Source organism: Tursiops truncatus, chromosome 17, assembly GCF_011762595.2.
Source record: "Tursiops truncatus isolate mTurTru1 chromosome 17, mTurTru1.mat.Y, whole genome shotgun sequence".
In the NCBI taxonomy this organism is placed as follows: domain Eukaryota; kingdom Metazoa; phylum Chordata; class Mammalia; order Artiodactyla; family Delphinidae; genus Tursiops; species Tursiops truncatus.
This window is the reverse complement of record NC_047050.1, coordinates 22,076,769-22,090,068: the sequence shown is the minus strand read 5'-3', so window position 1 is coordinate 22,090,068 and position 13,300 is coordinate 22,076,769. Positions and strand designations below refer to the sequence as shown.

The 13,300-nt window shown below is 33.9% G+C and overlaps 1 protein-coding gene across 3 annotated transcripts in view; it reads left to right on the top strand.

The window, feature by feature from the left end:
• The window catches only part of IL7 (interleukin 7), a 57,551-nt gene that overhangs the window by 7,452 nt on the left and 36,799 nt on the right, over positions 1–13,300 (top strand). For all 3 annotated transcript variants that reach the window (XM_019926270.3, XM_019926269.3, XM_019926268.3), the window contains exon 2: positions 1,315–1,448. In XM_019926270.3, the coding sequence (XP_019781829.1) occupies positions 1,315–1,448 (134 nt within the window). The remainder of the gene's footprint in view (positions 1–1,314; positions 1,449–13,300) is intronic.

The following is a 13,300-nucleotide window of genomic DNA, read 5'->3' as shown; positions in this document are numbered from 1 at the left end:
AAGCGAATTCTTGCTCATCATGCATATAGAAATTTAGTGGCAGAGCTATGAATAGACTCCACATCTCATCTTGTTTCTCTTACCTTGTTAGGTGTCAGTGACATATTAAGATTAGATGTAGGATTCATGTTTGTTCCCCTATCTGCTGCCCAGCCTACATTCTCTATTGTAAAAATATAGGTCACTAATGGCACATAACTTACTGGGGAGAGCTACTAATTTTTATATGACAGGGAATGATGTAATAGATGAGAATGTTATGGGAAATTTATGATATATTGGACAGCCTTTAGGTTGTTTTCACAATATTAGTTCCTTGGATTCCAAGGAGTATTGTTTGTAATCTTAATCAGGAGAAGGCATACATGTGAAATATCTTGCACTCAACAAGAACAGTTAAAGTTCACTGGGGAAAATCACAGGAAATATATTGTCAACAATACTTGACGGTTTACAGAAAGATGCAAACAAGACACTCCAGCAGGCTTATGAAGAAATAAAATCAGTCCCTATAAAACCAGATTTTAATGCCTCAGGGAATCACTGGCTTTCTAGCAGTGTATTACTACTGCCCAAAATGATACCATTTATAATTTCATTCCTTTTGATTAACAGTTGCCCCTAAATGAGAAGACTTATTTAAAAATAGATATAAATCATTAGTTTACAGGGTATGAATTTATTTATTGGGTTTTCCTAACATGTCAAGAAGCTAAACAGGGCTGTGTTTGAAGAGAATGTCGGTCTCTGGGCATTTAGAAAAAGAAGATACTGAAAAGATAAGGAGTCTCATAATATAAATATCAACTTTGTCACAGTTCTGAGGAGGGTAAGCCTTCTAGGATCCATCATTAAAAAGAAAGAATATAATCACCGTGCAGTACCATGCAGATAAACTTCCTGCAATGTTGTTTCCAGGAAGCAGCTGGACACTTGAACAACCATCAAGTTTTACATAAATATACAATCACGTGTCTTAGATCACAAAATTTCAAAAATGTATAATTGTTAACCTGTAGTTTACCTGTTTTTCTGTTGATGAGGCAAAGAGATTTTGCTGTCTTCACACTTGTTCTGCATATTCCCAAAGAGTTTTATCTGAATAAAAACTGAAAGAAACCTAGACTCTAAAATATTGTCTTTCTTTGGTAGTTACATAATATTGAAATTTAGAGTTCTTCCTACACTATGTAAAACCAAGATATATTTTAAAAATTATTAGAAATAAGTGGTCAGGCCAATTGAAATACCACCATCAAATGATATAATATGACTTATGACATTTAGCTTATTCTTACTTATTGTTGAATTTAGTTTCTTTTAGGTATATCTTTGGAATTCCTCCCCTGATCCTTGTTCTGTTGCCAGTAGCATCATCTGATTGTGATATTGAAGGTAAAGACGGCGGAGCCTATCAGAATGTTCTAATGGTCAACATCAATGATTTGGTATGTGTTTGTTTTCCTCACGTTTTAACTCACTGGGAAAATTTGAAATATACTGTTGGTATGCAGTTTTATGTTCTAATATTTATTTATATTCCTTGAAATAGGCTGCTAACAATATTTCTTTTTAAGTTGGCATTATTATATCCTGTAAAAAGAATTCGTTCCTAGACCTCAGACTCCCACAGCTGTCCTTCACTACCAAAATTTTTCTGAACATAACTTAGCATAATTATCTGCATTTCCTCACCTCCCATTGATGGTCCCTGTAAAAACATATTATATTAGGAGAAGGAAAATACCGGAATATAATGTTTAAAAATTATCGTGAAAAAGTTGTATAGTTATTTTATTTTATCTGAAAGTGTGTACATGAATATCCTTAGGTATTTTTATACATATGTGTATATATATAAAATTTGCTGTTTTTTTTTTTACTTACTATGGACTTTTAAAATAATAGCTATTATTCTTTAGAGTAGTTTTAGGTTTACAGAAAAGTTGAGGAGAAAGTAGAGAATTCCCATATACCCACTTTCCCTCTACACAATTTCCCCTGTTATTAACATCTGGCATTTGTGTGCTACATTAGTTACAATTGATGAACCAATATTGATACATTGTTATTAACTACATTCCGTAGTTGACATTAGGGTTTACTTTTTGTGCTGCACAGTTCTATGGGTTTTGACAAATGCATCAGGTTGTGGATCCACCATTACAGTATAATACAGAATAGTTTCACTGCCCTTAAAACTTACCTTGCTCCACTGATTCCTCCCTCCCTCCCTGCCTCTGAACCCATGGCAACCACTGATCTGTTATGGTCTCTGTGGTTAGCCTTTCTACAATGTCATATAGTTGGAGTCATGCAGTATGTAGCTTTTTTAGACTGGATTCTTTCACTTAGCAACGTGTATTTAAGGTTCTTCCATGACTTTTTGTGGCTCGATGGCTCATTCCTTTTTATTTTTAAATAAAATTCCATTGAATGGATGTACTACAGTTTGTTTATCCATTCACTGATTAAAGGATATGTCTTGGTGGCTCCTAATTTTTGGCAGTCACGAATAAAGCTTCTATAAACATTCATGTGCAGGGTTTTGTGTGGACATACATTTTCAACTCATTTGGATAAATTCCTAGGAGAATGATTGCTGGATCATATGGTAAGACTATGTTTAGCTTTGTATTAAACTGCCATACTGTCTTCCAAAGTGTACCATTTTGCATTCTCACCAGCAATGAATGAGAACTCCTGACATTTGGTGTTGTCAGTGTTTTCAGTTCTAGCCATTCTAATAGGTGTGCCTTGGTACCTAATTGTAGTCTTAATTAGCAATTCCCTAACGTCATATGATGTTGAACATCTTTTCATATACTATTGCCATCTATATATCTTCTTTGGTGAGGTATCTGAACTCACATCTTATCTATCTTAACAATATTGAATCTTACTATCCATGATCATGGAAATCTTTCTATTTATTTAATTTTTTAATTTCTTTCATCAGAATTTTGCACTTTTCCTTGTGTTGATCTTGTTAGTATTTTGTTAGAGTTATATCTAAGTATTTTGTATTTTTGGTACTTTTGTAAATGGTGTTCTGTTTTGAATTTTAAATTCCAATTATTTATTGCAGGTATATAGGACAGCAACTGACTTTTGTATATTAACCTTGTATCCTGAAACCTTTCTATAATTGCTTTTTAGTTCCAGGAGGTGTTGTTGTTGTTGTTATTGGTTCTTTGGGGTTTTCAACATAGACAAATAAGTCATCTACCAAAATTAATTTTTTTACAGTTTAAGAGCTGTATTAAAATAATGGGATGTGTTGTTTTAACAGTGACCAGTACTTGAAACCCCAAATGACAAAGGAAAACCATCTCAGATGTTCATAAGATGGGAGGAAATTGTCTAACCTTTCCCCTCCTTCCACTCTACTGTCTTTTCCGCATACTCATAGAGAAGTGGCATGACACCTTGGGAAATTCAGTGTTATACCTCTTGGAGGGATATGGGAAACTCAAGATGATATGTATTGAACACTGTATCACAGAGAAATGCTGATTTTTGTCCACTGACAAAAAAAAAAAGTGCTCACTACATGGTAATTGCCCCATTTTATATTTCATTAATTGGGGCATTTTTTGCATTAAATTATGCTACTAAATTAATCATTTTGAGTTAAGATAATGTTTTTTACTTGTTACTTACTCTTATTACCTTCATTTCACAGAGGAAAAATCTGAGACCCAGGGCCACCCAGTTAAGTGGCAGAGCCAGGATCTGAGCCTCTGCTATTAACCAGCACACTCTCCTGCCTTCCAATAACAATCTCTCTGCCAGTTTATTCATTCAGCAAACATTTATGTGGAGCCTATTATGTGCCAGTCATTATGGAAACCCTTTTTTTGTGGTGGGGTGGTGGAGCTGTGGCAGTAGACACAAAGGTGGACCAGATACAGACCCTTCTTTTAAGAAGCTTTCGTTTGGTGATGGTTAAGTCTTGGTGTGAAGAATGCAAGTTGCAGCTTGAAAAGGAGTGGCTGTCATACTCTCATTTCAGACAGACTGGTTGTGAGTCAGATTTGGAAACAAAGAGATATAAACTGTGTTCTAGGAGGAGTTGAATAGATCAGCTTGATCCTAGGAGAGAAACCATATTGTGGGATAGTGTGTTGATCTCCAGACTTTTTAGACGGTACACCCTTTAGTAAAACTATCTTGAGCCTGCACTTCCAATATACATTAGCATTTATTTATATGTCATAACATTTTCATAGTAATTTTGCACACATTAGTAATGATAAATACCAAATAATGAAAATTTACAAAAGATGAGGAAAAAATGTAGATAGAGTTCCTAAAAATTTTCCTCCCATACTTGCAGTGGATTGTTCATTGTGGATTCCACTTTGAAAAGACTGCTGAGATAGTGGAAGACACAAGTGGATATATGTTATAACAAGATTGTCAGTGGTCTTGATGTGATGGTATTTAGACAACCAAAAGTCAATAGTGATTTGATCATAAAAGTAACATTGAATTACAATGCAAATTTTGAGCATTTACTATGTGCAATGTGAGCCATTAAAAATAAGATAGTCCTTGCTCTTCTATAATTTATGAGGATAAGGTATACACATGTCACTATAATACAAAATGATAATAGCAGTGCATTAAAAAACAGTTTCATACACATTACTTTATTTGAGCTCCATAATATCTCTATGAGGTGATAATAATAATAACAACTAACACAAATTCAGGGTTTACTATGTGCCAGAACTGCTCTGACTACTTTCCATGTAATAATTATATAATTCTTACGATAATTCCAGGTAATGAGAAAACTGAGACCTGGACCACATAGCTGGCAAGTGGCAAGGCTGGAATTTAAACCCAAGCAATCTGGTTCCAGAAAAAGCCCTCATTATTATGAGGCAAAGCAGATAATAGCCCTGGTTTTATTGTTTGTTTCTTTTTTTGTTTTTTGAGGGAAAACACAAGATAGTTATGATGAGAACATAATGAAAGAAGAGTATCAGGGACACTAGATGGTGACTGAACCAGTTGAATTGTAGGGAAAGGTGACGGGGAGCTGCACAGATATTCTGAATACTGTTAAAATCATCCAGAGCAGGTCAATAAGGTAGAATTGAGTTGTAGAAGTAAGAAAATAAGAATGATGGGAACTATTACATAGAGTCCAAATAGGGCCCAGGGTAAGAGTGAGACACAGTTTTCCACCTAGCTCAGAGGGAATGGGAGGTTCATAATAAATAACAAAGGTCCTTCTTCTATATGGTCTACTAAATAAGGAATTCAGATTCCTAGAACTGGGATGACTAAGTTAAATAGAATCAGCACTTTAAGCTTCTTAATACATATTACCAAATTATTTTCCAGAAAGGACCCATCAGTTTACAGTTCTTACAACAATATATGAGATCATCATTTTTGTCAGCATTTTTATTTTTGATAATATCTGCCAGGGTAGTGGAAAAATAACCTTCTGTTTTGATTTACATTTCTTTGACTGCTAGTGACATTGACTGTTTTTTTTTTAACATGTATCCATCGTTTATGTTTTCTGTGTTTATTTTGCATTGAGATAAAATTCAATGTACTCTCTAAAGTGTACAATTTAGTGGCTTTTAGTGTATTCACAAGCTGTGCAATCATCATCATTATCTACTTCCAGAACATTTGCATCACCTCAAAGATTGATAAAACCATTTGCTCTAGTTTTCCATTCCTCATTAGCAGACCCTGGTAGCTACTAATCTACTTTCTGTTTCTATGGATCTGCTTTTTCTAGGTGATTCATACAAATGGAATCATACCATACACAGCCTTTTGTACTGGACTTCTTTCACTGAGTGTAATGTTTTCAAGATTCACCCATATTATAGCATGAATCAGTACCTCATTTCTTCTTATAAAACAATAATCTGTTGAATGTATATACCACATTTCTGTTTATCCATTCATCTGTTGAATGGATAAGTTGTTTCCACTCTTTAGTTATTACAAGTAATGCTTCTTCAAATGTTAGTTGTACAAGTTTTTGTGGAATATTCTTTGATATACACCTTCAAGTGGAATTGCTGGGTCATATGGTAACTCTATTTTTAACTTTTGAGGAAATGTCAAACTATTCCCAAAGTGACTGTACCATTTTACACTCACACCATCAGTGTATGAGGAGGGTTCCAATTCCCCCGTATCCTCACCGAAACTTGTTGTCTGACTTTTTTACTCTAGTCATCCTAGTGGGTGTGAAGTGGTATCTCACTTTTCCTTTGATTTACATTTCCCTGATGACTGATGATGTCAAGCATCTTTTCAATATTGACCATTCTTACTGGCCATTTGTGTATCTTCTTTGAAGATTTTTTTTTTCAAATACATTGCTCACTTTTAAATTGGGTTGTCTTTTTATTGTTTGGTTGTGAGAGCATTTTATGTATTCTGGATACTAGACCTTTATCAGATGTACAATTTGCAAATATTTTTTCCCATTCTCTGTGTTTCTTTTCACTTTCTTTATGGTGTCCTCTAAAGCACAAAAGTTGATTTTGATAAAGTCCAATTTATTTATTCTTCCTTTTTTTGGTAATGCTTTTGGTGTCATATTTAAGAAACTATTGCCTATTCCAAGGTCACAAAGATTTACACTTACATTTTTTCTAAGAGTTTTATAGCTTTAGTTCATATTTAGGTCTTTGATCTATTTTTAGTTAATCTTTGTACGTGATATGAGATAGGGGTCCAAGTTCATTCTTTTCCAGTTGTTCCTGCACCTTTTGTTGAACAGACTATTTCCCCCCATTGAATTGTCTTGGTGCCTTTATTGAAAATAAATTGTACCAAAATGTATGAGTATATTTTTAGATTTCCAATTCCATTCCATTGTCTATATACCCATCCTTTTGTCAGTACCACACAGTCTTGATCACTGTAGCTCAGTAGTTAGTTTTAAGATTGGAAGTGTGAGTCTTCCAACTATGTTTTTTTTAAGATTGTTTTGGCTCTTATGGTTCCTCATCACTTATATTAAATCAATTGTTGATATTTATTCTACTTAGGGATTCTGTCGTTTAAAAGCTTTAGAATTTAAATGCAGTACAAAACTCTGGTGATGCCATTCCTCTGTGCAATAATTATACTACATAACTCCACACACCTGTAATCATGGCCGAGTCAGTGGCATGGACAGAGGCAATAACAGTGGGCAAGGCGGAGACCAGCTTAAGGATATCTTCTCCCTTATAGCCCTCAAGATCCTTTGCCATTCTCCTATTGGCTTTTATTGATATTCCCATCACTTGGTCGGAGCTCATTATATATTAAGTATGATAACTTTATGACCGTCATATTTGATGAAAACATTTTCCAGTTTATCATTTACTTTTTATCTTGTTTTTTTTGATATACAGATTTTATTTTATGTAGTCACATCTATAAAATAGATTTACATATAAAATAGGGCACAATGTAGGCATCAAAATGGGAGCTGCCATTTCCCTCTTTAGGGAGGAGGTCAGTCAAGACTTCATAGAACACATGAATTTTTTTTGTCTTGACTTATTTTCAAAGACAACTTTTTAGAGCAGTTTTAGGTTTACAACAAAATTGAGAGAATGGTACATATTTCTTATGTACCCATGCTCCCACGCATGCATAACCACCCCTATTATCAACATCACTCGCTTTTTTATGAAGTACATTTTTTATGAAGGATGCACCTACATTGACTTATCATAATCACCCAAAGTCCACAGTTTTCCCTTAGGGTTCACTCTTGTATTGTACATTCTATGGATTTGGAGAAAGTATAATGGCATATATCCATCATTGTATTGTATTAGCATACAGAGTACTTTCACTTCTCTAAAAGTCCTTTTATGCTCTGCCTATTTATCTTTCCATTCCCCCCAACCTCTGGCAACCACTGATCTTTATATTGTCTCATTGTTTTGCCTTTTCCAGCTTTATGCCTCCTTTTCCAATCTGTATACCTTTTATTTCCTTGACTTATTGCATTAACAAGGACTTATTGCATTAGCAAGTACTTCCAGTACAGTTTTGAAAAGGAGTGGTGTGAGGGGAAATCCTTGCTTTCTACCTGATCTTAGTGGGAAAACTTCGAGTTCCTCACCATTAAGTAAGACATTAGCTGTAGTTTTTTTGCATAGTCTTTATCAAGGTGAGGAAGTTCCCTATTTTCCTAGTTTGTTGAGAGTTTTTTTCATGAATGGGTGTTAGATTTTGTCAAATGCTTTTTCTGCATCAAACGATAAGATCATGTGATTTTAAAAAATATATATGTTGATGTGGTGGATTAAATTAATTGATTTTCCAATGTTGAATCAGCCTTGCATGCTGGGAATAAATCCCCCTTGGTTTTGGTGTATAATTCTTTTTTGTATTTTACTGGATTGGATATGCTAATATTTTATTGAGGATTTTTACATCTATGTTGATGAGAGATATTGGCCTGTAGTTTTCTTTTCTTGTCATGTCTTCATCTCATTTTGCTATTAAAGTAATGGTAGCCTCATAGAGTGAGTTAGAAAGTGTTCCCTCTACTTCTATGCTCTGAAAGAGATTGTAGAAATTTCGTCTAATTTCTTTCTTAAATATTTGTTAGAATTCACCAGTGAATCCATCTGGACCTGGTGCTTTCTGTTTTGGAAGGTTATTAATTACTGATTCAATTTCTTCAACAGATATAGGCCTATTCAGATCATCTATTTCTTCTTGTGAATTTTGGTCACAAATAATTCTTGAATCTTAAAATGCATGTAGGTTTTGCAAAATGGAGCAGAACAGGGTTGGGGGTCTCCCCCGGGAAGGGGATAGATCACCTTGCAAATGAATGTAGGTAAGAAAGCAACTGCATGGTGTGGTTGGGTTATAAGATACAAGAAGAGAACCAAATCCTCAGAGGAAGCCTGGACCACTGAGTGCTGGGCCTATTATACAAAGGAGTTTGAATTTTTTATCTAAGCACTAGGAAGTCACTGAGGAATTTGGAGGGGAATAAAAGGCATTGAATATAACCACCACAAGAATAGAAATCTTTGTTCTTTGTGTTCACTGCTATACCCTGAAGGGTTAGAAGTCTCAATAAATATTTGATGAATGAGTGAAGAATGAAATAACATCATCAGATTTTTATCTTATAACTGTTTTCTGACAACCATGTAGATAACTTCTGTGTTAGGATGGAAAGCAAGGAGACAGTGGGAAACAACTTCAGTGATTTAGGTGTAAATCATTGATGGTTGTAGACTAAGGCAGTGATTCATAATTTTAGCATCTTTCAGATGAACTGAAAGCCTTGTTAAAACACAAATTTCTGGGCCCTACTCCCAGAGGCTCCTATTTTTGAGGAATTTTGGCGATCTGGGAATTCCACTGGATAACTTCACGTATGTCCTTGACGCGTATGGAAAGAATTCATAAAGTTAAAGGAAAAATTAGAATAGTACCCTTATTTTAATCTGATACCTAAATTCTATTGCATCAAATCTGCAAAGCCATATATTACACTCTGCAGGTATCAGCTGCTATGAGGCTTCTTTGTTTTTTTTCAGTATTTAGCTCAACCACAGTAAGAAAAGCTACACAATAAATTCAATTAGCCATTATTTTAAAGTTATGTATTTTATTTTAGAATCCATGATTAAACATCTATTTTAAGGATAAATAAAGCAATATTTTGCAGCATGGAAAAATATATTTTCATTGATAGCCTTGATTAGATTTCTTTTCAGTGAAATAAGCATTGCAGTGCAGTGTAAAGGACACTGAGTGAAGGATCAGAAGACCTAATTTGTTACTAGCTTTGTTATTAGCAAGCACTGTGATCTTGGATAGCTCACTTAACCTCTTTAGTACTTTTAAATTCCCTATGAAATGTGAAAATTGAATTATCTCTGGCGTCTATCATAGTGCTCAAATTTTTTGAGACAGGGAAAAGAAATCATGTTTTATTTTCTTCTTCCTCTTCCTCCCTTCCTTCATTACTGGCCTTAAATTGATTATTTTCCTTTTATAAATATTTATCAATCTTCTACTATGTGGAATGCTCTGTGTCAAACATTATGCCTCTAAGTTAATAATAATAATAATTAATAATAAGCTATCTGTTGCCAAAAGATATATAATCAAGGACTGGAGTGAAATTTATTCAAAAATAATTATCTTATAAAGCAACAAATAAACCATATTTGTAGAAGAAAAGACTATTATTTTCCCCATTGATTAGTCCTAGCACCTTGTCAAAAATCAATCAGTTAACTGTAGATGTATGGGTTTACTTCTAGACTCTTCAATTCTATTCCATTCATATACATATTTATCCTGTGCCACTACCAGAGTTTTATTACCATTGCTTTGGATTAAATTTTGAAAGCAGAAAGTGTGAATCCTTCTGGTTTGTTCTTTTCAAGATTGTTTTGGCTGTTTCAGTCCCTTGCAATTCCATAAGACTTTTAGAATCATCTCTTTAATTTCTCAGAAGTAGTCAGCTGGGATTCTGCTAAGGATTTTGTTGCCCATACAGATCAATTTGATGGGTATTGCCTTTTTAACAATGCATAACAATGCTTCTTATCCATGAATATAGGATGTTTTCCCATTTATTTAGATCTTCTTTAATTTCTTTCAACAATGTTTTGTAGTTTCCAGACTGTAAGCTTTGAACTTATTTTGTTAAATTTATTCCTAAATATTTTATGTGGCTCTGATGCTATTGCAAATAGGATTGTTCTCTTAATTTCATTTTAAAATTGTCTGTGATTCTTAACTCTGTACTCCTTGTATACTTACCTAAGTCTGTGTCTTAGTTCCCCGTACAAGTCTATAAGTATCTTAAGGACAGTTTACATCTGATTCATCTTTGTATCCCACAGAATGCTCAGCACAATACGATGCACATTGTAGTTTTTCATGTAAATAATAATATGAATTGTGATAATGTATAATAAATAACTTATGAATTGTAAATTAACACCATAATTTGATGGAAATCCAGAACTTGTTTCAAATAGGCTAAGAAGTCTCTTTTTGTTGAACATCTGTTTGTTTAGAAATTTGTTATGAATCAAATGTCAAGTACTTTTCTGATATCCAATATGAGCTAGTTATAGATGTTATACAACATTATTTTATCCATAAAAATCGTTTTATCTAAATATGACTCATATGATTGAATGATGTAATTCTTAGCCACCAAAACAGAGTCTGGTAAAAATAATAAAGACTGATAAATATGGCCAAATACTTTCTGGGAATGACTCAGTCTAATTGCAGGCATATAAAGGGCTGCCCTTTAAATTATAAAATCTAATGATTAATAGTTTTTAATTGGTTTTTATCATTTCTAATGTCTTTAATTCTGTCTCTGTCTCTATTCCAGGGGCCCTCACAGATTTAAATTCCATAGATAGCTCTCAAATACCCTCAAGTCTATACCTCTTTTGTGAACTTTAAAACCATTCAAGTCAAATACCAATTAGAAATCTCTACCCAGAGGTATGTGGCACAATGGAAGACTGATTATCATCACTTTTAGCCTGTTCCTCCTTCTACATTCTCTGTCTTAGGGAGCAACATTTGCCCAATCATTTAGTCATCAAAGCCTGGACTCCCTCTTAATACATTTGCTCCTTCATCTCATCCATCACCAAATCCTACAGAGTAGTATATTTCCTTAACATCTGTATAAGTCATTCACTCTGTTGACTTCCACTAGATTAGTCTTAGTTCAGGCAATCATAAAATTTCACTGGAACCACTTCTATACCCTTCAGTAAGCCCCAGCTGATCTCCCTGTCACCTGAGTGCATCTGTCCTCTTTACTGGCACTTGAGTTATCTTTCCAAAATCAAATCTAATACTCTTTCTCTCTCCTTTTCAAAAACTTTTTAATTCTTTAAAGTCTCTCTCCCCTAATATCTGTTGATCTTGCATTTGATTGGTATGTTAACAGAGGCAGCTAAGAAAATAAATGATCAAATTCTAGTCGCATATTACTTTAGAAATATGTCTAAGTATATTATGTTTAAATAACTGTAATTAACTGAGAAAAGATTTAAATTGACTAAATAAAGACTAAATTAGTTCTCTATTAATCAAGTTATGCTAGAAGATAAACCAAATTTCCTGTGTATATAATTTAGCAGCATGACTGAATCAGTTACAATCTAACAGGGGAGATAAGTCTTTTCATTCTATTAATGATTTTTTTCTTTTTATGATATTGGAAATTCTTGGAACTATTCTATTTATTTATTTATTTAACATCTTTATTGAAGTATAATTGCTTTACAATGGTGTGTCAGTTTCTTCTGTATAACAAAGTGAATCAACTACATGTATACATATATCCCCATATCCCCTCCTTCTCACTTCTCCCTACCACCCTCCCTATCCCACCCTTCTAGGTGGTCACAAAGCACTAAGCTGATGTCCCTGTGCTATGCAGCTGCTTCCCATTAGCTATCTATTTTAAATTTGGTAGTGTATATATGTCAGTGTTACCCTCTCATTTTGTCTCAGCTTACCCTTCCCCCTCCCAATGTTCTCAAGTCCATTCTCTATGTCTGCATCTTTATTCCTGTCCTGCCCCTAGGTTCTTCAAAACCTTTTTTTTTTTTTTTTTTTTTTTATATTCCATATATACGTGTTAGCATATGGTGTTTGTTTTACTCTTTCTGACTTACTTCACTCTGTATGACAGATGCCAGGTCCATCCACCTCACTACAAATAACTCAAATTAATTTCTTTTTATGGCTAATATTCCATTGTATATATGTACCACATCTTCTTTATCCATTCATCTGTTGGTGAACACTTAGGTTGCTTCCATGTCCTGGCTACTGTAAATAGAGCTGCAATGAACATTTTGCTACATGACTCTTTTTGAATTATGGTTTTCTCAGGGTATATGCCCAGTAGTGGGATTGCTGGGTCATATGGTAGTTCTATCTTTGATAAAGGAAGCAAGAATATACAATGGAGAAAAGACAGCATCTTCAATAAGTGGTACTGGGAAAACTGGACAGCTACATGTAAAAGAATGAAATTAGAATACTTCCTAATACCATACAAAAAAATAAACTCAAAATGGATTAAAGACCTAAATGTAAGACAAGACACTATAAAACTCTTAAAGGAAAACATAGGCAGAACACTCTATGACATAAATCACAGCAAGATCCTTTTTGACCCACCTCCTAGAGAAATGGAAATAAAAAAAAAAATAAACAAATGGGACCTAATGTAACTTAAAAGCATTTGCACAACAAAGGAAACCATAAACAAGACGAAAAGACA